Source organism: Enhydra lutris, unplaced genomic scaffold (assembly GCF_002288905.1).
Source record: "Enhydra lutris kenyoni isolate GAN:26980312 unplaced genomic scaffold, ASM228890v2 scaffoldscaffold12, whole genome shotgun sequence".
In the NCBI taxonomy this organism is placed as follows: domain Eukaryota; kingdom Metazoa; phylum Chordata; class Mammalia; order Carnivora; family Mustelidae; genus Enhydra; species Enhydra lutris.
The window spans coordinates 14,909,666-14,935,974 of NW_019154096.1; the positions used below are offsets into that span (position 1 = coordinate 14,909,666).

Consider the following 26,309-nt stretch of genomic DNA (forward strand, 5'->3'; position numbering starts at 1 on the left):
TCAAACCTTCCTACATGTTTTGTGTTGTGTCTTCTATAAACTATTAGTGATTAATGTTAAGTTATAATAGCTGTCTGATATCTGTTCAGGAACATACTACTCACCCATCTGAACACACCTGATTGCATGTAATTTTAACAACATACCACAGATATCTTATATTTTCCCCCTAAATTGACATTTCACTTTATATACTCATATTCTGGTGCAAAAGACCCATTCCTGTTGAAAAATGTTTATGTATTCGTTATAGATTCAATGTATAAGGAGGAAGAAGTCCTCCTTATACATTAGTGTTGATCCTCGTATTTCCAAAACACCACATATAGCAATTACTCCTGTGCTAAGGCTTCAGGCTCATCAGCAACTTTGAGAGGTGCTCAAAATATAAAATATCGTCCCTTACCTAAGCAGATGGGTCACAGAGCCAGAGTCTTGAGTATTACATCGCTGCCATCTTTACCTGGTATTTTTAATCTCCAAAGAACTTTAGCTACAACCTCATCAGGAAACGTTTCAAGCCAAGTGCTCCATCAAAGTCATTTCTTCCTAGAGAGGAATACAGGCAGGGAAAGATGTAAAGGGAGAAAAGATAAATTTACCTGCATCAATTTTCTGGAGAGCTCATTAGTGAGGAACTCTTCTTCCTTCTCATAATTTACAGCAAGGGTTTCTTTCTCCTTCTGCAAAGCCTGGATTTTCTTGAATAAAGTGTTACTGATGAATTCTTCCTCTTGCTCAGCCCTGGCTTGCTGTTTAAAAAAAAGCGGGGGGGGGATAGATGAAAAGAGAGCAACAACAACAACAAAAATACATTAAGGAAATGGGAAATTTACTAATTAAAATACAGTTCTTATTTGCAGAGATGGCACCCATTTTAAGGAGATTTCTGTTTTTAACTGTGAACCAATGCACCCCAAGATGCATAAACCAGAGGGGCTGAGTCACAACCCCAAAAGCAAATCTGGCTATTCCCCCAAAGGGCCTTCCTGTCTATGTACGGCCTCTCTTCTTAAAGTGGTATTTCAAAGGCATTAATAAAGACTGTTCTATTACAGTTTTTAGAATCAATCCCAAGTCAATCACTAGACTACATAGAGCTCTGCAGATGGCAGACAGGTCCAGTTGTGGGGTATACGCCAGCCATTCCTGCTAACTCCCTGCAGGTCACTACATCTCAGAGGGTTATAGTTAAAATATCTAGGGAACAAGTTTTATTGAAGCAGAGAAGTTCAACTTGCTTGAAAGTAAAATCCTGTCACCTCTTTAGGATGTTACTGAAAGGCTTTGGATATGCACTTTTAAAAGCAATGAAGGTCCACATGAATTCGATGACACGCTCAACGAAGGGTAATTGTAAGGAAACACCCAAGTGGCTAGAAAGTCTTACTGAAGAAGCAGGAATCCAACCAGTGAAAAGTAAGGGTGGATGAAAGGGGTTTTATTTTTTACTTTATTAATTTCCCACTGGGAATTTTTTGGAGGTGAGGGCAAGGACAGGCATATTTTAAAAACAGAATTTTAAAAACAGAAGAAAAGAGGGTCCAGATAATTCAATGGGGATGAAAATATTATTCTGTAGCATCCCCCCAGCCCATGCTATGTTTTACCAGAATAAACAGAAAAACTTAACCATCCTTAAAGGAAATTCATCTTTTCAGAAAAACCTGTTTCAAGTGAACTCAACTCTACTCAAAACACTTTTTAAGCCACATCATTGTTGATGCCTTAATCCCAAATAATGCGTTCCTGTTTTATCAGCCAAGTGGAGGCAGAAAGAGCTCCATCAATTCAAGCTGCCAGCTCCTGTCACTTACAATAACACAAAAGCCAGGGGCAGGAGACAAAAGGGCTGCAGCACTAAATAATTACCACCTTTTACTGTAAAACCTCCAACAACCACCTCCAAGTCTGATCTCTGTACATATATGCTCGCCTCCCCAGCGCCCGTGCCCTAACAGCCACGGTTTCCGGGGAGCCGGTACTCTGTGCTCCCCACCCCTGTGGCCAAAAGGAAGCACCCCAGTCCCCAGAACTGCCTGTCGCGGAATTCTACAAGAGAGCCACCTGGAGTACTTCAACTGAAAAATAGAGCTACACAAAGAATGGGAACTTTGGGTGAAGGTCCAGTAGAAACCACCTGGGATAGGTCAGGAGAACTGAGCCCCTAAGGGCACGTCTCAGCTAATAAATGTTTCTTTCCATCCAAGAGCACCCAGGGAGAGGTCCCTAGGTTCCAGAGGGCTCCCTCACACCTGATATTCTATAAGCCCTTCCAAGTGCCGTGCTCTCCACCACCGCCCAGAAAATCTCCTGAGGACTGGCGCTTCCCCTCCCTGCCTTGAAACGACTCTCCACTCCTCTTTAAAACTCACATACGTCCAGGTGTCAATACCAGTGCAACGGGCAGGAACCCAAAGTATTTACGGAAGCACACTTGACACGTAGATCCAAGCCCGCAATCTGTCCAAGCTACTTGTTTCTCTGGTTTTGACTGACAACGTCCTACATGATTTGATTCCTGAGAATTCTGAAAGTTACAGAACAGAAAGGTAGAGAGAACTACAATACTGCGATTCTGCCCTTAATTTTTCGAAAGGGTGTTGGCCATACATTATTGTCATTATCAGGTCAGACTCAACCTCTTACATGTTGCCACACGCCCAGTATTTTAGACACCTGGTGTATTTGATCACCAGCAGGGAGAGGGCCAGACTCTCCCCAGGTTCCAGGGACACCCCTCCCCTTCGCACTGGGGCCTGGAAGTAAGAAGCTAGAAAAAAGGCACAAGCCCTAAGTGTTTGTCCATGGAGCTTGCTCCCCTGCCTCCCCCTTCATCTAACCATTAAGTTTCAGGGACAACAGACTTCAGTATAATATAAAACAGAACTCGGCGATGAAAAGCAGATTTGTGTTTGCCAGGGGCTGGGGGGCAGGGGCGTGCGTGTAAGATGGGAAGCGACTGCTAATGAGCACAGGACAAATTCTTTCTGGGGCGATGAAAATGTTCTGAAATCAGTACTAACGGTTTACACAACCTTGTGAATATACTAAAAATCAATGAGGTGTATACACTTTGAAAGGGTGGATTTTATCGTACGTGAATTATATCTCGATTAAGAAAAAGCGCTCTGAATAATTAGCAGGGTCTGTATTTCACGGAGCACCTGGCTTCCTTTGCAGTTCTTCCCAGAGAAAGCAGCAAAATTTTAAAAGGATGGGGGCGGGGAGGCGTTGAAGAGCCCCAGATCTGCTGTAAAGTGCCTTCCCAAGTAAGTGACACAACGCCGGTCGTGAGGCTGAGGCTTTAGCTAACAAAATTATTCACCATTTCAGAATAGCCACTTAATTCTAGGCAAAGCCCATTCACGGAAAATGCCACTCTCAGGACCCCTGAATAACATGCGGAACTGCTCTGGGGAGGCTTGTTGAAGCCTAACTTCACGGGGGCTGGACAGGCCCTCACAGACTCCATCAAAGGCCTCCTTTAAGCTCAGTTTTTGCTACGTTTTCATCCGAACCCGGGTTGGTGGTTAGTCTGCCTCCCGTGGCATCTGACATCCAGAGGAAAACCACTGGGAGGACAAGTTTCCAAGTCCCCAAAAATGTAAAACCAAGTCCACCCTCTTTCTAACTGGTCACAACCATTGTAGGAATGAACACATAAACGAGGACAAAAGGCAATGTGTTGTATCCAACAGAGCCTCAGAGAAAATTGTTTAGAAGATCAGACAGAGTGGACGGACAACCAGGGGTGAACTTGATGCCCAGAGTCTGCGCGGAGAGCCACACAAAGCAGCCAGCATCCACCACTTCCCCTGCAGCTGTCTCCCATGCCATGGGCTGCGTCTGCCCAATGTCAGTCTGGGGCCTGGCTCCTTTTTCCCCTAACTCCAAAACAAGCCTTTTATTTAAGCTGTAAGCAAATTAACCTTCCAACTTATCTCCCCTCCACCACCACCACCAAAGACAAGTGCCTGGGAGACAGTGGCCTCGGAGCAAAGAAGCAAGGCCCAGGCACCATTCACCAGGGGGACAAGATAAAACAAGCTACTGCTCCCCTTTTTATTCGAAATGCTTGACAATTTCAGCATACCTAAAGACATCCAAATTCGAAAATAAAACTGTATTTCAAAAGCTAAATATAAGAATCATGGTTCACCTGTAACTCCATAAACTCCCAAAAGAAAATGTGAACATAAAATTAGGAATGCTCTGAAGGAGGAAACTTTACTCTGTGTTCTGCCTATGTCTGTAGAGTTGAAGACGGGGAAAATTTTTTCAATATCTGTGATTATAGCTGCATGTTCAATATGGCTCTAGATGTTGTGTTTAGAAACTGAGTGGCTCTGGTGTAACCATACTCACTTATTCCCCTAGCAATAATCATCTGAGGTCTGTAAACACAAGGAACACAGCTCTCACCGTCACTCACTCTTTCCCCTGCCTATCAAAAATCCAACACTAAAAAAGAGGGAAATAGTTAAGAAATAGGGGAGGAAGGAGAACAGGAGAAATTTACGAAGTACTCTGGCAAAAAAAAATACCAACAAAATTCTTAGAAGAATTATTTTCTCCCGAGTCACCAAATATTTAGGCAACCATACTCTGAGCACAATTTTCTGTGAAGAAGGAAAACAGCCCATTCCGACCCACTGCTAGGATGGCCACCAGGGCACAAATCTGATAGGAGTTTCCAGTGTGATTGTTTAGGGTTTCTGTTCTTTATCGCAGCACTTTGGAGATCAAGGGCGGGTGGAGAAAGGAGAATTCAAAAATATCAACAGCAGCATTCACTGCTGATGAGAAAAATCCGAGTGCCAAAACCAAACTCATGTAGGATGATGCAATTCCTGATCTGTCAAGCATGAGAAAAAGAACAATTTTCCAAAGCAGGCAATCAATATGTGATAGCAGCCATAGGTAGAGGGTATAATCAAGAGAAGATACGAGTGACTACCAAGGTAGCACATTAGCATTTGTTTTTAAAAATTACTTTTAAATTGATTGCTGACTTGTCTTAATGACAGAAAATCATAAAGGTAAGATTACCTTGAAGCTCAAATGCTTAAGAATCCAGGCAGGCTCTATTTATTATTTTAATTATCTAAATTTAGGAATCTATTTGAATATATTATTTAAATTCACTCTTCTGTTGCCTAGTCACTTACAATCCGTATTTTAATGATCTTAACATCTCAGTTTGAAATAGCATCGGAAACCAAATTGTTAAAATCGCAGGAGCCACCCAACACAAAGCCAGGCAAGTGACTGAAACCCTGTGCTGTCTCCACTGTCATTTACTAGGTTCACCACAGCACAGTCCAGGGAGATGCTGAGTTCAACAGAACCCATGCCGGATGGCTGGTGCCTCTCAGAGGATTCGTTTGAATATCAGCCGTACCGCTGGGTTTATCCACAACAAACCAATGTCCTGCCGCGGTCCTGCTGGGTCTGTTTAACACTGAAGTACCAGTACCACAGGGGTGGGTGGCAGGCGACACAGAAGATAAGTCCATTAAGTACCTTCACTTCTTCGATTAGAAGAACTAGAGAGATGATTTCACACATCAGATGTGTGAGCATCAGAATTTCCCACTTGGTCTGTGGAAGCACTAGGTCGTTTTGTCTTTCCTCCACATACTGCACACTACCTAGGCTTATAGTAAGAACAGTTAATAATCAGTAAATTCAAGCACTTACTTATTGCATTCCGGTATTGCCAGCAAGTCACTAAGTACACAGGGATCAGAGCAGAATCACTGTCAGCCTTGCCACTAGGCTATTCTACCCCAGATACTATGCCCAGGCCATCTGCAGGACTGCAGGGCAAGAGAGAAAGAGCAAGAAAGGGTGACTTGCAAGACAAGAAGAACTCAGAGAATCTCAAGGTTAAGAAGGACTCCAATAGCTACTAGGTTTTATCAACCTGCTGTGCCTCTCAGATCAGCTTCAGTGAACACCAGGCCTCACCACTCTGTTGTCAGACTGCCTACTTCACAAGATGTCCACCTCCAGCTGAGTGACCCCAGACAAGCCATGTGACCCCTTGGGACCACGGCTTTCTCCTCCGTGAAGTGAAAAGAACGGCACCCCCTTCTAGGTTGGTGTGAAGATAAATTCATATACTTCAAAGAAAGAGCTCAGCATAGTATCTTGCCTAAGGAAGCACTCAAAAGACAGTTACCAAAAAGCCTGGGAAGAAACATGTACAAGAAGATTAATGAGAAAACAATGAAGTCTTATGGAGTTCCCTTCATTCAATGAAAAGTTGAAATGGACATAATTATGGCACATCCATAGAAAAACATTGAGGAACCATCAAAAAATATATATATATATATATGGTTTGCGCTTACTATCATGAAAAGATGTCCAACAACAAATGGTTAAGTGAAATATCAAAATGGAATGTTTATATCTGAAGTAGAAGGACCCTCGGCTGAGTTCCCAAAGAAAAACCACACATCAAGGACACAATGCACTGTGAATAAATTAATAGAAACAATCTATTTATAGTACTGCACATACACACTAACTCAGATCAGATATTCAAGTTCTCAGAAACTATAAAATAGTTTTATCTGAAACATTACAAAGAAAGAAAATATGGTGAATGAGCAGCAAGAGAATAGATCAGGCAGGTTTGAAAAAGAAAAGAGAATTTCTTGAAATAAATGTTTAAATTCCTCTTGCATTTTGTATTTCAATACCAAATTTGACAGAGCTGAATAGCAAACACTGAAAGACATAAAATTAATACAGAATGTAGCACAAAGAAAAAGAAAATGGGAAATGGGGAGGATATCAGTAGATACAAGGAGGAAATGAAAAATCTGACACATTATCTCACTAAAGATTAAGAGGGAGAGAACACTTGAAGAGATGATGGTTTCAGATGGTGTATCTCAGAAATACCATCTGAGAATGCCCCTGAACTAATGAAAGACATGAATCTATAGATATAGAAAAGTACCAAGAATTGGTACCTAGACACATTTTAATCCAACTATACCACATTAAGACAAAAATCTTAAAAACAGTCTAAAGAAAAGACAGATGATCCATAAAGAAAAAGCAGACTGACAATCACTTCTCAACATCAACAGGGAAAGGAGACAACAGAATATTCTCAAAATGCTAAGACAGAACAATCAGCAAACTGTACTGGGATATCAAGACAAACTGTTTTTTAACAAACAAAACTCCCATTTCTAATATAAACCAACACTGAGTTTATCACCAGTAGATCTACACTAAGAAAGCTTCTACAGGATGGACTTATCCCAGAACTGTCTACAATGCACAAAGAACTGAGGACCTAACAAACTAGTAAAAATGAAGAATAATCTCAACAAAGACAACATCTAGTCTGTGAGGTGAAACTGTCAGTGAGCCCTCTTGCTCAACTACAGACCCCAATAGTTAAAACCAGAAAGAGACAAGTCGGCTTAGCTCATGCTCTAACTATAACCCACTGGACTTAATTCTTACCACACTTTCTGGAGGCACTGGAGATGTTCTGTCGTGACCAGAACATTCCAACTGTCAAGACCAGAAGTGTGTACCTAGAAGACCACACACCACCAAATCCCCTTTCTTGCCCATGATTACGGGCTGCATATATACCAACCCCACCCATGACCATGTGTCCCCTACCTGCTTTCTTGCAGGACCCCTCGGAACCTCTCCATAAAACCACCAGGGGTCAACCTTGTGGGAAGTCAGTTGTTAAGTCTTATTGAGCCTGACTGCATCCAAAATAAATTTCTCCCCTTCTCTTTTCCAAATCCCTCTTGATACTTACTGGCTTCTCCTGCAACAAGTTTATCCGGCAACAGTGTTGGCAAACCCAGCCAGGGGCTGTGCTCTTAATTTGTCCAGTCCCCTTGGTACCACCCAGACGGAGTGGGTGGTGACAGCAGGATACCAAGACTCCCCTCGTTCCTTCTGGCATTTTGGGCTGTGCTAGGTCATTCAGAAACAAAAATACTGAAGCAGCACCCAAATACTGAATAGTAATAGTGTCAGTCAAAAGGGATGGTGAGAATTAACACATTTTAAGGTCCTCATATTTCCTAAAGATCTAACATATTTCTTTTAAATGTGCACAGTAGAATTTCAAGGATAACTAGTAAATGAATAGAAATAGAGAACTCCTAAACCAGCAGAAAAATATTTTAAGTTAAAAGGTACAAAAAGAAAGAAAAAAATGGTAGAAAGAAGGAAACTACCTCAGTAATCATAACAAACACAAGCAGACTAAACGAGACAGATAGTGAGATGGGAGGGGGAGAGCAACACTGAGAAGGTATTAGATGAAAGTTTTAAGTACAGAGATGAAAAAAAGATATATCACACAAACAATAACCTAACCCCGGGGATACAGGATTATATTAGTATCTGTCTTAAACAAATTTTACAACAAAACACATTTTTGGGATGTTCTATCAAGCACAGAAAAATAAATAAGAAAAAATTCAAAGTATGACGGCTGGTAAAGAAAAAACAAAACTATCATTATTGGCAGCATTATTTAAAAACTATAAAACTCAGAGGCATGGATGGCTCAGTGGGTTAAGCATCTGATTCTTGATTTCAGCTCAGGTCGTGATCTCAGTGTCCTGGGATCTAGCCCTGCATTGGGTTCAGGGCTCAGCGGGGAGTCTGCTTAAAGATTCTTTCTCCCCTTCTGCCTCTGCCCCTCCCCCTGCTCCCATGCTGGCTCTCTCTCAAATACACAAATCTTAAAAAAAAAAAAAAAAAAAAACCTATAAAACTCTCCTGAAAATTCAAATAATTAGAAGACAGACAAGACCATGGCATTTTGTACATACCAGCCATAAACAGAACACACTTTTCAAAAAGATATTATCTAATGTAGTCATGAAAATTTTAAGGCACCTAAGAAGAGATCAGCCAAAAGATATCCAAGATCTCTATGAAGAAAGTAAGTCTGAACTGAAATACACTTAATAAAGAAAAATGCAAGATCTACAAATTTACTACTGTAGATGTGCCGATTCTTCCCCAAACCGCCCATGAATTCAATGCAATTTAATCAAAATATCAACAGGGTTTTCTGAGAAGCCTGAGGAGCTAATTCTAAAATCTTTGTTAAAGCACAAGGGCCAAAAGAGGCAGACCTCCCGAAGAAGAGTATGAGAAAGAAACCTGCCCTACTGGAGAGAGACTTCCTATAAACCTACAGCTATTCCCTAGTGCTGCCAGCCTTCTGCATACAGTCTGGATGATTCTCCAAGTTAACCATCAAGTCACTGTATGACTCAAGCCATTCTTGCGTATATGCCAAAGAACACCAAAAACCTTTCTTCATGCAAGAATGTGTATACAAATGTTCCAAGAAGCATTATCATTATAGCCAAAAAACGGGAAGAGCCCAAATGCTCATCAACTGATGAAAAGATAGATAAAACATGGTATAGCCATAAAAAAAAAAATAAAGTCCTGACCTTACAACATGGATGATGCTTAAAAATATCTTCTTGGTAAAAGAGACCAGACAAAAAAGACCACAGAACATATAATTTCATTTACATTAAATGTCCAAATTGGGCAAATCCAATGGGATAGAAAGTATGTTAGTGGGTGATTAGGATTGAATGTGGGGTGAAGTAAGAAATGGCCACTAAAAAGTATGGGCTTGTTTTTGGGGGTGACAAAAATGCTCTGTAATTAAACAGTGGTGATGGTTACATAACTTCACTAAAAATGACTTAATTGTACATTTTTTAAAAATATTTTATTTATTTAACAGAGAGAGACAGAGATCACAAGTAGGCAAAGAGGCAGGCAGAGAGAGGGGGAAGCAGGCTCCCCGCTGAGCAGAGAGCCCGAAGTGGGGCTCTATCCCAGGACCCTGAGATCATGATCTGAGCTGAAGGCAGAGGTTTAACCCATTAAGCCACCCAGGTGCCCCTGAATTGTACATTTTTAAAGAGTGAATGTTACAGTATGTGAATTAGATCTCAATTTAAAATGAAGTAGGGGGCTTAAGCTACTCTGGGAGATACAACAAACTCTTTACTCCCCACTGCCCTGGGCCAAGAGTGGACCAAGGGTTGTGGGGGTGGAGAGTCCTCCCCCGCTCCCAGTTCTCAAGCAAAGACCCACTGCCTCTGGGAAAAAGGCAGGGAAACTCTGTCCCTAAGACGCCCACCAGATTCAAGTCAGAGGCTGTCTACAGAAAAGTGGTGGTGGGAACACTGCGTCTCCATGGCCCAGGCACACAAACCGAAGACTAGACCAGACGAACAGAGAATCACCCCTTCCTCTACAAGGAGCCTTGCTTGTGAGAAACCACCCCAGTGGTCTAAGCTCAAGAAGGGGCAAAGGCATGGAGATTATTGTAGCCAAGGCATTCGAGAACCTCTAAAAGCAGAGCAGCAGAGCAAGAACATGAGGAAAATGGGGTACCAGAGGCCCCACTCTATGTATAAGGTACTGGAGCAATTTGAAGCTTTTGGTACAATGACAGAAGTACAACCACCAGCAAAACTCAAATCCAGTTCAATTACTGATTAGACTGACTCAATCTCACATTGATGGCCCAACAGAAGAGACATGCTCATTTCCAGGTATAAATATTAATATTATTATCTCAGTCTTTGACATACAATGTCTGTAGTCAATCAAAAGTTACAAAAAAAAAAAAAAAAATTAGGGGTACCAGGCTGGCTCAGTTGGAAGAGTGTAAGACTCTTGAACTCAGGGTTGTGAGCTCGAGACCCACACTGGGTATAGAGATTACTTTAAAAATAACAAAAAATACGGACATTGGGGAGGGTATGTGCTATGGTGAGTGCTGTGAAGTGCGTAAACCAGGAGATTCACAGACCTGTACCCCTGTGGCTATTAACACATTATATGTTAATAAAAAAATTTTAAAAATTTTTAAAAATTAAAAAAATTAAAATAATAAAAGCAAAAACATCCTATACAAATAGGAGAAAGGAGAAGGGCTTTTTTCCCCCTGTTTAAGTATGCAACCAACGCAAGGCACAATTTTGTTTCTTTGTTTGTATTTCTTTGAAATACAAGCTTCTTTGATATTTTCTCATTTTCCCTCAAAGAATTATCTATTTCTTATTGGTACACTTACCAGATTGGTAGTACATTCAAAGTGCTCCATAGACCCTACCCCAATATACCGTAATTCTCAAACAATCCTTCCCCTAAAGGAATCATGGCCCCAAATCAGCTACCTCCCTTTCCTTATAAAAACAAAGTTGTGAGCATCTAGAAGCTCTTTCAACTGGGAAATTGAGAAGCAATCAGACTGACCGAAATTATACTAAAATGTGAAAGACTGTTTTCTCCAACCCTGATGATTTCTTATGAGAGGACAGGAGGGTATAATAGGATCGCTGGCTGAGTATCTTTGTTCTACCAGTTATCTACTTCTATGTAACAAACCGTCCCAAAATGTAATGCTCACGAACAACAATATGTCATTTGTCATCATTCTACAGGCATTCCCTTGGCTGGTTTCACTGAGCTCACTCATGTTCCTGCACTCAGCTGGAAGTACAGGTGAGCTAGGATGATCTAAGATCAAGGGAGTAGGAAAAAGTTTTCATCTCTTAGTGAGAGAAGCAGTAAAATACTACTCAATCAGGATACTTCCCTTTTTCAAAGTTTCTTCTTTTGAAGACACAGATTTCCTAAAATCTCTCAAGGTTTTTCTATAAATGATCGGCATGAGAGAGGAGCAACTCTAGAATTTGGTTAGTACTTTAGGTTGGTATTAGTAGGAGGACGACCTGCATTGTTAATGACCATATTAAGTATGGTCAGAAGCTTTTTTTTGGGGGGGGGGGGGAATAATACCATGATCAATTCCTACTGCTAAAACTCATTTCCTTGCTTCCTGATAGCACTAGAGGATGTAGAGTCTCCCAGTCGAATAACAACACATTTTCCCAATTATAAACACAGGAACTGGTCCTACAAGATCATGATGGGTAATCTCCTCAGATGTATAAGCAATATGTAAAAAGAGACCAGACCAAAAAAAAGAGAATCAGACCAAAACTCATAGTCTGCGCTTATGAGTCTCAAGGCACACACACCTGTAAGAACAACGGTCATAAACTGGATGGACCAGAGATACAAAGACAGAAATAAGCACATCAGGATTCTGTGTTTGTGATTCCTATCACTCATTAACTTCAACCCATCACCTTCTTCACCTTGAAGCTATTACTATCTCCAGGATACATCTCGGCTCAGAAGACCTGGGGGAAGTTATCCACTGCTCTGGGAAGATGTGCTCTTAAAATGGAGGCTTCTAGGGGGTACCTGGCTGGCTTTGTCAAGTAGGCTGTGTGACTCTTGATCGTGGGTTATAAGTTCAAACCCCACACTGGGGACAGTGATTACTTAAAAAGTAAAAACTGAGGCCTCTACCATTTTTTTTTCCACAAGAAAACCACGAATGCCACACCCTTTATACCCTTACCTATCCCCAAACACCTCAAGGTTTCCAAACTTGGTGTCAGGGCAGTAACTGAGACCCACAGAACAGGAACATGGAATCGCTACAGCTCAACAGGCTTGGGAAACGGGCTTGACGACTCAGCGGCCAACCCAGCAGAGCAAGGAATCCAGTGAGCACGTCCTACTCCGAAGGATCAACAGGGGGAGCTGTGGTACAGGGACCCCAGTGAACGAGGAAGGCAGCTCAATCGGCGGAAAGACAGGAATCCTTTCTCCCAGAAGGTACATTCTCATCGACAGAGGCATCATGAAGAAGATTAGAAACAACAAAACAACCGAGCCAAGAATAAGCTCACTGGTGGTCACCTTCACCCTAGAGGGAGAGTGGAGACTGCGATCCATTACTGTTCCAGACTGAATGCTGGTCATTCATTCATCAGGAACCCTGCATTAGGAACCACGTCCCCGCTGGGTCTGACATGGGCAGGGGCGAGCCCCAGCACTACTGCCAGGAGGCATCCCTCGTCAACAGCAGGCTTCCCTCCATAAGTTTCCCAACCAGAAGGGCTGACACGTAGAAGCAGCAACTACAGCGATCAGATTTTTACAATACACTTCAGTACATGAGAATCTCCTACATGGCAAGCATTGTACGGATATGGCAGTGAGGAGCACTGACCCTGTCCCTGCCCTGAAGGGGTATATAATCCTAGCAATTAGGTGAAAGTAACATCATTAATCTATACCCTTAGCAGCTGGCCTTGGAGTCATCTTGGCTGCATAAAATAGCCTGAACAACCGAGGGATTTAAAACGCGAGTAAGCTGCACAGAAAAGGGAAGTATTTAACCCACGGCAGTAACAGAAGAAAGGCCCAGCACAGAAGCAGTCCAACAAATCCCGAAGGAGGGGTAAAAACGTAAACAAATATACAAACTTAATGTTATAGACATGCATGCATACGTATGTGTGTATCCATAAATGAATCATTAACTCTGTGGACGATTACAAGCCCCACACTGCCGGAGGCCCCTTCTATATATCTCTATACATCTCATTTGACTGATACATGGGCTTCCCGTATTTCAGCCCCACATAAAAACAAGAGCTGAGAGAGGTCAAGCTACTTGCTCAAGGGTCCCAGCTACTAAGGATCATGGCTACAGTTCAAACCTAAGCCCTGGACTGGTTCCAAAGATCCTAGTCCTTTTATGGCTTACTCCACTGTTCCAGTAACAGTGTCTCCCCTAGGGCAGGGAAGGTAGCATGATGCTCCAGAAAGCAGCAGAACCTCTGAGCTCAGTCTTAAAGCCAACGTGGGCCGTGGCACCATGCCTGGGCTTCACAAAGCAGCTCGTCTTGGAGAGGAGCTACCCTGTAATTTCCTTTCCCAAACAAACTAGCTAAATGGAAGGTGACTGACAGGTAACCTTTCAGAAGCGCCCAAGAACCACTTTCTGCTACTGCTACCAATTTCCTGATGGTACCCACACTGGTGTTCCCAGGCTGACAGCACGCTCTGGAAGTTAGCGTTACGCCACACGCCCTTCTCCCCTGCTCCTGCAGAGTGAATGAAGATGTATCTGTCGGGTTGAGGGAAGACAGGTCACAGGAACATGGGAACAGGTCGGCCACAAGCAGGCAAGTGAGGATCTAGATTCAAGTCTAATAGGAAACTGTAGGATAAGAAAAGTCACACTCTCTGTGTGTATAAAACAGCTCACGTATAGCAGGCCTAACCACTATTCTCTGAAAGGCTGCTTACAAAGCTTAGCCCTTACCTGGCGACTGAGAACTTGAATTGGGAAGGGTTCCCACCATCCTGATTAAAGGGGCTCATTGTGTCAAAACTCTACAAACGTTATGATTTGTGATGAACTCCTGCTTTCCTTTGGGTAACTGGGATTTGGGGACACACTAAGCAGAGGGGCTCATGTGATCAGTCCCAGTGAAAGCATGGGAGCTCAGTCTCTACTGATCTTCCCTGATAGACAACATTTTGAATGTGTTGTCACACCTGCAGCTGGGGGGGAAGTAAGTACATCCTGTAGGACTACTGCGAGCGAACTCTTACAAGCTCATGCCTGGCTTCCTCCAGACTTCGCTCTGCGAACTTCTGCCCTGTGTTCATTTTGCTTTGTAGCCTCTGGCTGTAATAAATCTTAGCCATGATCATGACTGCATACTGAGTCCTGGGAGTTCTCCCGGCAAATCCACAAACCTGGGGGTGGTCTTGGCAACCAGGGCTCACCTTGTATCTAAAAAGAATGCCCTTTCATCTAGCTTTCCAAAACCATGGGAGCCACAGAGTGCATATGGGAGCACACATCACACCCATCACATTGTAATGATTTCGGCGTGGTGGTTTAAGCTATAACCCAAAGTCTGAATGTAAGTGCACCCTGACTAAAAAAGCCATGAGACTCCTTAGCCAGAGAAACCTCCCCAGATCTCCAGACTCTTAACCAACTACCTACTTACCAGCTTCAACTGGAGATCATGAAGGAACCTCAAACACAACCAACATCAAACACATCTTGAGTAAACATCTTGTGTAAACACTTCCTTGTGTCCAATTCAATCCATCGGAACACCTTGTTTATAACTGAAATAGATCTATTTCTTTCTATTCTTCCCCTTGCCTCTGTTCCAGCCACCACCATCTTTTACCCAGCTGACCACAGCCGCTGAGCCAGCCCTGCAGATTCTTCCCCTCTCGCTCTCATATAATCTATGCTCCATTCTGCATCCAAAGTGATTTGGCAGAAGACTGACCACTCCATTGCCCTACATCAAATCAAGCCCTCCAGTGCCTTCCCAGATACTCAGAAATTGTGACTCCTTCCGGTAATAATCTAGCCCTCCACCATGGAGTTCCTGCCTGCCTCTCCCCACCATGCTCACAGCGTTCCAGCTACACCAGCACATCCCACACATGCCAAGCTCATGATCCCTGTGAGGCACTCGGGCACTAGCTAGATCCTCTGCCGCATGGCAGGCTGATCACCTGTCATTCCACATCTCCCCAAAGAGGCTGCCCCCGCCACCAAACCTAAAGTCAGCCCACAGTCACACACCCCATTATACAGCTTTATGCTTCTGTTGGTTTTATTTCTCTGTTTCACTCTCAGGCATCACCAGAATGTTGGCTTATGAAGCACAGCAGGTCTGCTGGTGACTGCTGCAACTCCAGAGTCTAGAACCGTGCCTGGCACCTGGCAAGCACTCAAATACTGGATATGTGGGCACTCGGTGAAATGCAGGAAAAGCCTTCTCCCAGTCTCTGAGCCTTCCTCCCTTCACTCGCTGGTTAGCAGATGCTCAAAGCAGTGTCAGGTTCTTGTGACAAAAAGATGAGTAGTACTGTCACTGCTCTTGGCATTGCTAGTCCAGTAATTCCAAATCCATCACAGCCTTTCCCAGCCTCCATCAGCTTCCACGGATGCCGCCAACACCACAGCACAGGCCTGTACTTGGTAGCTCTGACTTCCATTCTTATCACCTTCCGATCACCACTGCCACATCATGGTCGGGGTAGCCAAGGATGGCAACTAACCCCCAGCCTGAACCCTCCTCCTCCTTTCCACAACAGGATCCCCTCATGCTCTACTTGGACCCATGACCATCAAGCCAGACTGCATCTTCCTGCCTCCCTGTCAGTGAGGGGAGCCCTGAGGCCCAACTAGTCTATAGGAGATGGACAGAAGGAAGCAGCAGCATCTTTAAAAAGGAAGCATCGTCACCCACTTTCCTCCTTCCCACAGCCTGGAATCAGCTGAGGGTTATAAGGCACAGAGGCAGGCTAACCTCTCACAAAATGGCGGAGCAGTGATACAGAAGACCCCAGGCCCACGAACAGCACAGAGCAGGGGGCTGGTGAGGGACAGTTAGAGACTCAGAGCCACATTTTGGATCTCCCTTTCAGCAGTTTAGCTTCTGCCGTAGTAAAATTCCTTAGATGAAAACTCATCAGTGTGAGAGGAAAGTCAGATCTAAGTTTAGAAATTAAAAGCTCCCCCAAGATATAGTAAATTAAAGTGGCAGAATGTATGTGTATTATGATCCCACGAGTAAAGTTCAATTTAATAGGGATATATAAAATGCAGTCATCTAATAAAAAATTGTAAGTTTATTACATATGCATATAAATATCATGCATATAAATCATTGTAAATATTTTAAAAATTAATAGAACTGCACCTAAGAAATGTTAGTAGTGCCTCTGGAGTCACACAATACCCACAGAGCTGAGAACACTACTTTGCCCATACTAAGCACTAAGTTTTGCAAATTTGAACATTCACTTGGCATTTGTATGTGCAGACACACACACCCAGGAGGGAATGTCCTGCCTACAAGCCCAATATCAAAGTTACATTAGCAACACCTAATATTCATTAAGATAAACCACCCATGCCAGGCCCCTCTCCTAACAAAGTGGGTCGGCACTGGGGTGTGGGGCCCCGGGGTTCTGACCAGGCTGGCTGGTGAACCAGAAGCAGAGGAAAGGACAGTGTGCTGGCATTCCATAGACCTGGGCTCTGGTCCTGGCTGTGCTGTGAACCCCTATTTAGCCTTGGCAAGCTTCCTTCTACCCTAAACCTACATTTCTTTCTCCATAAAACATGATACAGGGCGTCTGGGTGGCTCAGTCACTGAAGCATCTGCCTTCAGCTCAGGTCAAGATCTCAGGGTCCTGGGATCCAGCCCTGCTTGGTGCCCTCTCTCTCTCAAATAAATAAAATCTTTAAATAAAAATAAACAAAATAAAAGGTGAGATAATCAAAGTCCCTTACAACACAGCAACTGAAAAAAATCAGTTACGTTCTCCAGAAGAACTCGAGAAAACCTTGTCATCAGAGGACACTAAGGACAAGGAAGATGGCTAGTCAGCAGGAAGTGGGAACGAGAACCCAAATATCACTCTTCCCCATTCAGTGATCTTCCCACATCCTCCTCCTCCTGCCCTTGGAGACAGTGGGGACGTTACCTTGGAGACGTTACCCTGGTCTGTACAGCAACTCTTACATAGTATCCTCCAAACTCGGTGGGTCATTAGCAGCAAGAGAGCAAAGCACTCTGATTAAACAGAAGGAAATACAATTCCCCCCCCAAAGTAAAAGGCCTCTGGATCAAGAGACTTAGAAGGGAGAAAGTCCTGAGGGGAAGCAAGAGAAAAAAAGAAACATTACAAGAGTAGTTCTCCCACGAAAGTAAGTAGTCTGCTAGGGAAAACACAGCTAACACTGTTATCCGTCCCCTCTAGACTCCCTGCCTACACATATGATAAAACGGCTCACAGTAGAGGCAGGCCGTATCCATTCACCACACTTATTCTATTCGAAGTACTCTCTGTGATTACACGTTCCTCCAGTGATTTTTGATGTAGGAAATATCCGATCTCACTGATGTGCCCCATCTCCCTGATGTTCCAGATGTTTCCAATACTTCCACTGTAAGAACTGTTCCAGTGAACGTGACAGGGTCGGACATCCTCCTAGCCAGATGCTCCTTCCAGCAGATGCCCCAACTCTGGGTTTCAGGGTGGAGTTAGGATACAGGGATTTAAAGCAAACTGCTTCCGACATTCTTCGAAGCTCCTAGCTCTGTCTGCTTCCCGTGAGCTGCAGGTGAGAGAGCTGTAGCCAATTCCCTCCCCCGCTCATCATCTGCTTGCTCCTACAGATGCATCTGGGGTTTGGCATCTACACTGACTTTCTAAGGAAGCCAACTTCTCTGAAGAGGGGAAAGGCATGATGCTTTGGTTCAACTGCAAGACCGGCTTTGATGTGGGGGCTGATGGATGAAGGTTCTCTGAGGGAGGAGAGAGGGATGGTTTAACTCCTGGCAAGGGTTTACTGTTCAACATATCATTCCTATTCCGGTTGCACATGAAGATGCAGAGGTCAAACTACATTACCTCCTGGATATCCACGCTTGAGTCTGTTTCAACCAAAGAGAACTCTTTAGCACAGAAGGAGTAACTTTCCCCTGATACAACTTCCAACAAAGTTCACTAACCTGCTATTGGGAATTAAGGTGAAAACCCAGCACAGGTCCCCCACTCCAAAATCCAGAAGACTGCAAGCCAAAAGCTGCAGCCATGGGACAGGAAGCCAGGTCGCATGAACTGCATTCGCTGGGTGGCACAGCCTGATCTAAACTGACACGAGGCAGTGTGACACTTTATCATCACACCTAGTGTGACTGATTACATGTCTGGCCAATGTGTTTGCTGACGGAGTGCTGTTCAACCCATCTGGAGGTGTTACATGTGGCATGGGCCCAGCACTGCCTTCCCATGCCCCACCTCGTCAGGAGCTGACCTGTGTCCTCCACCCCCAAAGGGGTGTTGAAGTCCTTTCTCCAAGTACCTGTAAACATGACGTATTTGGAAATAGGGTCTTTGCAGATATAATCAGATTAAGAGGAGGTCATCAGGGAGGGCCCTAATCCAATATCACTAGAATCCTCATAAGAAGGGAGAACACAAAGACAGAACAAGGATGTGCCATGTTGACTGCAGAGGCAGAGACAGAAGCACAGCAGCTACAGCTGAGAACTGCCAGGAGCTTCTAGAAGCCGGCAGAGGCAGGGAAGGACCCTCTCCTGCAGGATTCCCCAGGAGCATGGCCTGGCAACACCTTGGGTTTCAGACTTTCAGCCTCTGGAACTGTGAGAGAATAAACTTCTGGGTTTTTTGTTTTGTTTTGTTTTTTAAGATTTTATTTATTTATTTGACAGAGAGAGATCACAAGTAGGCAGAGAGGAAGGGAAGGGAGCAGAGAGCCTGATGTGAGACTTGATCCCAGGACCCTGGGATCATGACCTGTGCTGAGGGCAGAGGCTTTAACCCACTGAGCCACCCAGATGCCCCTAAACTTCTGTTGTTTTAAGCAACCAAGTTTGTGGCACTTTGTTATGGCAGACTTAGGAAACGGATATACCTCTGTCCTCGCCACTGAAAACCTTAATTCTGAAACACACCGCACTCCATGGACAAGAGACGGGGGGACTGTATTTTAATGTGCCAGTTTATTCTGCCCATTTCAAAGTAACTCCTGGTTTCATTCACTGTTTCTGGAGACTGGTATTTATATAAATATGTGAAGATTTATAATAAACTGTTTTTGTATTAAAGGGGGAGAGGAAGAAGAAGAGAGAATACAAAGGACATATATTTAGCCTTCAAAATTAGCAAGACGGAACAGTTAAAAGTGCCACCACTTTTCGTGGCAAATAAATGTTCCCCATTTCAGTGATACTGAGGCAGTATTACATTTAAACCCAAAAGAGCCGTCAACATCCAAAATGCTGCAAAATTAACCCTGGTTAGTAATTCAGAGTACCTACCGATACTTAATACTAGGGAAACAAGGAAAAAGAAGGAGTTTAACAGTGAAGTGTGTGTGCGTGCATGAATGTATGTGTGACAAGTGTATATACTCATTTCCTTATTCATTTATCTAGCAAATATATGCCAATAAACATGTATGACACGTGCCAGAAGGCACAGGGAATGTAATAAAGCTATAATGAGAGACAGAACCTTACACTAGAAAAGAAATGCAACAAAGGAACAAATTGGTCTCCTCCCAGTTCTGAAAATTTCTCTTTGGCTCTAAACTTAAACTTGCCTTCTGTTCTCCTATAGCTCAAGACTGAAAATTTCAGTAATTTGGTAATTTTTGTCAAACATATTAAAAACAATCACTTTGAAATAGTCCATGTACAGAAAGGTGATCCATGGATCAACCAGAGACACACAGAGACTGATGTCTGCAGGAGTTCACTGAGCTGTCATTCAGACACAAGCTAACCACCAACGCACCAACAAGAGGAGACCGGGACAGGCAGAATCATGCCCTCCCCCACCAAAAAAAAAAAAAAAAAAAGGTGTCCCTGTCCCAAATCCAAGAACCTGTGCCTATATTACATGACAAACTGGAATTGAGGAAAGAGATGAAATTCAGGTTGCTAATCAACTAACTTAAAATAAGGAGGCTATCCTGGGACACCTGGGTGGGCTCAATATCCTCCCAGAGGTCCTTGTAAGTGGGGGCAGAGGTCAGAGTGATACCATATGAGAAGGATTCATACTGCCATTGCTGGCTTGAAAGATGGCAGAAGGGACCAACAGCCAAGAAGTCCAGGTGGCCTCGAGACCCTGGAGGGGGCAAGAGAACGGGTTCTCCTCTATGGCCTCCAGAATGGAAGGTAGCTCTGCCACACCTTGATCCGAGTCCAGTGAGACCCAAGCCGGACTTCTCACCTATGGAACAGGAAGATAATAAATCTGCGTCATTCCCAGTCTCTCGGTCATTTGCGGTGACTGGTTATGGCAGAAACAGGAAATACAGGCACTGATAAATGGTTGTTGACCCTAACAATGGAATAATTATGCTGCCATAATTAAGAACAAGGGACGACTGCTGTGATATGTGTTCACAAGAAAGAACCAGCTGGGAGCCGCAACATGACCCCGGTTTTGCTTAAAAAATTCACCCCAACCCTCAGATGTGTTAGAGAGAACCAGAAGCACAAGCGATTTAGGGGGCTTTGAGGACCAGCACTGAGGACAGTCTTTGTACAGTAAACCTGTTTTCAAAGTTTCTGCAATGAACAGTTATTTGTCATCAGCAGAAAATATTTAAAGTCCGGCAGAGATGTGTTCAACTAAGGTAGCTGTGACAGGCTCCTTGGCGACTAAACCAGGAAGACCTGGGAAGGACACACTCCGAGGGATGAGGAAGGTGATGGAGGAAAAGGAGGTTCAAAGAGCACAGAAGTTCAAGGATTCTCATCCAGGTGAACCTGAGGAGCAAAGATCTTTATTTCGTCTGTCCGCGTCCCGAGCACACAGCCTATGCTTCCCGCACCGCTAGTACCTCCGGAAGACACTGGCCTGCCCACCGCGACTCGGCAGGTCGGAACTCCATCTCCCCGGGCACAAAACCACCTGGGCAGTTCTGCCGTGACAACGCCGTGCAGTCTGAGCGGGTGCTCTGCCCCAACACTACCCCCCAGCTTCAAACCTTCGTATTTGTAGTGATTTTGCAGGATGCCAAGGTTTTGAGGAACACATAGATCACGTTAGGGCCGAAACCCCTGTACTCACTTGGATGTTTTAAGAACTATCTTGGCACCAAACTGGCTGAAGCAGGCCAAGACAAAAGCTCTGACCATCCAGTGCCTGCCACATGGCTTTCTCAACGTGTGTGAGGATATTATGCAAAGAACACTGGCGTTTGGGCTTAATGTCATACTACGTACTACTACGAAAATACTAACGTAAATTCTGCAATCCTGAAAATGAAATGGCCACTGAAAACTCCAAGAGCAGTTTCACAATCGCAAGCCTGCCTGTGAGCCACGTGCAGGACAGACACGAATGTGTGTGCACGCCTGGCAACTGGTTCGGAGCATCACCCCTGAAGGGCGACATGCCCAGCTGCCACACAAAACAGGCTACTTGCCACCACTACTTTCCCAACAGGAAAGCTTCTGCCATTTTTTTTAAAAGCCTCCCCCGGGGTGTCTAGGTGGCTCAGATGGTCAGGTGTCCTGGGATCTCAGTGTCCTAGGATTGAGTCCCAAGTTGGGCTCCCTTCTCAGTGGGCAGCCTGCTTCTACTTCTCCCTCTGCTACTCCCTCTGCTTGTGCTCTCTCGCTCTAGGTCTCTGTCGAATAAATAAATAAAATCTTTAAATAATAGTAATAATAGGAATTAATAACAGTAATATAATATATAATAATAATAATAATATATATATATATAATAATAATAATATATAATATAATAATAACAGTAATAATAATAATAATAAATAAAAGCCTCTCCCATCTAGACAGGATACCAACTCCAGATGTTTCTGACTGGTAAGTTCCACCACACTTTTGAGATGAAGATAACTGCCATGTTATACACACTATACATATTAAAAAAAAAAAATCTAAGAAAACTACCCCTAAGTGATCCTGCTTCCAAAACTGTACAACAAAAAGCTAAAGGCCACTCTTACATAATATGTGTACAGAAATCTTGAATGAAGTATTAGCAGAATGAACATGAATACAGTAATGTACTAAAATTTTAAAAATTACTAGTAGGGCTTATCTCAGGAATGAGGCGAGTTCAACATAAAATGATGTATTATCGTATTTCATTACCTTAAGATTTTAGGTATCATCTCAACAGACGCAAAACATTTGACAAAACTCCACTCACTCGTGAGAACAAACAAAACAAAGCAAACATCCTGTGTCTAAGCCTCTCCCAAAAGCTTTCATCAGACAACATATTTAAGACTAAAGCACGAGACGCTCTCCCACTAAAGTTGGGAACCAGTAAAGGACACCTGCTATCATCAGTATCATTCAAGGTTTTACAGAATGTCCTGACTAATGCAATAAACCGAAAGGAAACAGGGTCAAGGTGCTTCTTACATTCAGGCTAACTTCCGAGGCCAGCGTGCAAGTGGGAAATGGCATAAAGTCAGTTTTCCTTTGATTATGATATGGTTGGGGTGGGTCTAGAGAACCCTATTCTGTTAGAAAAACAAAACAAAACAACAGAAAACATGCATCTGTGGGAAGGTACAAGGAGAGATCTAGAGCCAACTGGCGGAAGGAGAGACGGACCAGGGCCCACAAACGCTCGCGGCCTGAGAGTAAAGGAGCCAGCACTGTTTAAATTAGTACTCTCTTCTGTTTACTAGGTATAAATAGCCAAACATGTTAAGTTAAATATGAGTATGACCTGATTCTCTGGTAAGAGATCAAAAGATGCTAGAAAGGAAGAAAAGAGAAATCTGTCATTTCAGATGTCATCCACCTAGAAAGTGCAAGAGAACCAACCAATAAATAACTGTTCAGCAGGTAACCAGAGGCTAAGCAACATTTAAAAAACACAAAGCAAAATCATGCCTAAATATGAGAAAGTCAAACAGAAAAAGTCCTGCTCACACGGGCAAGACAAAGGTCCCTAAGAAAAAAGGCTGACAGCTGCCAGTGCTAAATGAAGTCTTTTTAAAAGCCTCACCAGAGGGTTGAAATAAAGAAACACAAACTTTTAACAAGCAGATAAACAGGAGATTTATCAGATATAAATGTTCCCCGACCTCGACTCCCCACAAGACTTCAGGGACGTGACACGCAGGAGGAGAGCCGTCACAGCCATGGCAGCCTTGAACACACAGTGTCAGAACCAGCCATATGGCAGAGTAAAACCTACTATGAAGTTGTAATCATCCAAACAGTTATTAACACAGGAATATAGAGATGATGGAATCAAAAAAGATTGTCCACAACTAAATCTGGGTATTTAGGGAATTTAGATGCCATTTCAAAGCATTTCAATGGGATAAATGGCCACATATTTAGTCAAAAATGAAATCAGACAGTACCCCCAAAATATGCACAAGAAGCACTACCCTTGACAGCAAGGCTGTCTACTTTCTAGCTCCTCTCTTCTTGTTGTTGTTTTCCGCCCACTCGCACTGGTCTGAAGCTCTTATTCAATTAATCCAAACACTCGTCCTCCTCTGTGTCCCCACCCCCCCTTTCTCAAGGTCTGTCAGGCTGGATGGTGCGAGGTGAAACTCACCATCCTCACCAGCCAGTTCCACCTTCTGTTCTGGGACCTCGGATGAGCCCTCACACACTGCTGCAGCTCACAGATAAGGCTACGTTTACAAGCATTCAAGTAGCAAGAAAGAAGGTGCCAGAAATCAGAAGTTTAACGCTCCGTTAGACAAGAAAATGAGAAAAGCATGTGCCAGTTAAGTCCCATGTGACAGGATCAGGAGCCTAAGGTGACCCAAAATGCGACACCCCAGCCCCTCACTCTTCATAATCAGAATGCTGGGCTCACCAAAGTGCAAGTCTCCTGCTCAAGAGCCGTGCTCTGATGGGGCACCCAAGTGGTTCAGTCATTAAGCGGCTGCCTTCGGCTCAGGTCATGATCTCAGGGTTCTGGGATCATGCCCCACATTGGGCTCCCTGCTTGGCAGGAAGCCTGCTTCTCCCTCTCCCACTCCCCCTGCTTGTGTTCCCTCTCTCGCTGTGTCTCTGTCAAATAAATAAAATCTTAAAAAAACAAAACAAACAAACAAACAAACAAACAAAACCTGCTTTGAAAAGCAATCACAATGAGATATTTCCTTCCTTTGGTACCTACACAGAGCATCCCTAGATGAAATTTTCTTAGATGAAGACCACCCTCTCTCAGAAAATGTTTTTCTTTGCGGGGAGGGGTGGGGAGGAAAGGAGAAGATGTGGCTGGAGCGCTCGGCAGAGAAAAGGCACATCATCTTGGCCACCTTGAAGTCTTTTCAGAAGCAGGTACTGTATAAATTAGCAGATTCCATCTCACAGTGAGATCAAACCCTGACATCACAGGGGGCCATTAAGAAATGCGGGTCACTGTTATAATTACCCTCACTCAACAGGTAAGGAAAGAAGAGTCAAGTGTGACTAAGCAATCGCCAAAGGCCCATGTGACTTCACTAGGATTACCTAAAAGCTCTAAAAACCAGTCCACATAGGGCAACCCTAGTCACCTAAGAAGCCTGAAAACAAGAACCTGCAGGATAATGTTCTAAATATACTTTCTGTTCAGAATTCATATATAGTATCTTAAGTATCTGTTGAAGGTTAATCCTGTTTTAAGAACACCTGTATTATAATGTGTAGACTCATGAAAAACAAAAAAACCTAGGAACTTTCCTTGAGAAAGGAAAAAAAAAAAAAAAAAAGACAGCCTCTGACATCCAGGAGCTGATGTGATGCTCACAGCTAAACCTCAATATTATTACAAACCTACCGGCCGGTTACAGCTAAGTCACATTGCTCTGGAGGACAAAAACAATCTCACAGGACATCCACATCAAACAAGGTCACTCTGCGACCATGACAAAATGAGACAAAACAAGATCCCCGTGAAACCCACAAAATACCAAACATCCCCCCTCAGCTAAAATGAGTGACTACAGCGTCTTTAAAAATTACAGCTTTCAGTATTGTAATCCGCCCTCTCTATAGGTAAGATGTACTGAGATACCCAATCATAGACCTGCCCCTGCTTTTTGAAAACACCTGATCTAGAATGAACCTGTGTTTTTGTAGACCTTCCTAGGATTACCCAATCAAAACCCAAATAGGTTCTTTCTAACACCATCCTACTCCCCAAGGAGTGTTCTCCCGCACTACGATGAGGAATGTCTTCAACCTGTTTCCTGGCAGGTGCATTCCTGATGGTCTTTGGCGAAAGAGCACAAACTTCACTTTGCAAATTTCCACTTTCTTTCCAATCAAGATCCCACATATGCTTACATTTTGTTAAACCCAAATTTAACTTCATTAACAAACTTCTCAGAATCCTAGCTACTGCATAAAAGCACATTACATCTATAAGACAAAATGTCTCTGGCAGAGACTCTAAATTGATCAAGACTTTTGCTCCATTCTTTTAAAAATATGGAAATGCATTTCGCTATTAATACAGAAAATCCTTCATACCAAGGACTTTGAAAATTCAGACAGCTTTTTCTTCTCAAGTTCAAAGCAAGGCAAACTCTGAGCATACCTCATAGACGACATTTTCCAAATTTGCAGGTTTTGAGAATACCAACTGTACACTCAGGGGACCGCGTAACCCTGGAGTAGAAATGGTTTCTCTAGACACCCTAGATCCTGAGACCCAATTTCAAGAAGGAAGAGATCAACAACACAGACGAACCTCACAGACATCACTGGGGGAGAAAGGAGTCAAACACTAAGGAGTACATATTGTATGAGTCCAGCTAAAAACAGAGTTCCAACTCAGGACAGGAGTTACTCTTATAGGGATGG

At 43.5% G+C, this 26,309-nt stretch overlaps 1 protein-coding gene across 1 annotated transcript in view; it reads right to left on the reverse strand.

Moving 5' to 3' along the window:
• Positions 1-26,309, reverse strand: part of LOC111144710 (coiled-coil domain containing 6) — a 107,354-nt gene that overhangs the window by 52,413 nt on the left and 28,632 nt on the right. The window contains exon 2 of the mRNA XM_022499146.1: positions 603-752. Coding sequence (XP_022354854.1) covers positions 603-752 — 150 coding nt within the window. The remainder of the gene's footprint in view (positions 1-602; positions 753-26,309) is intronic.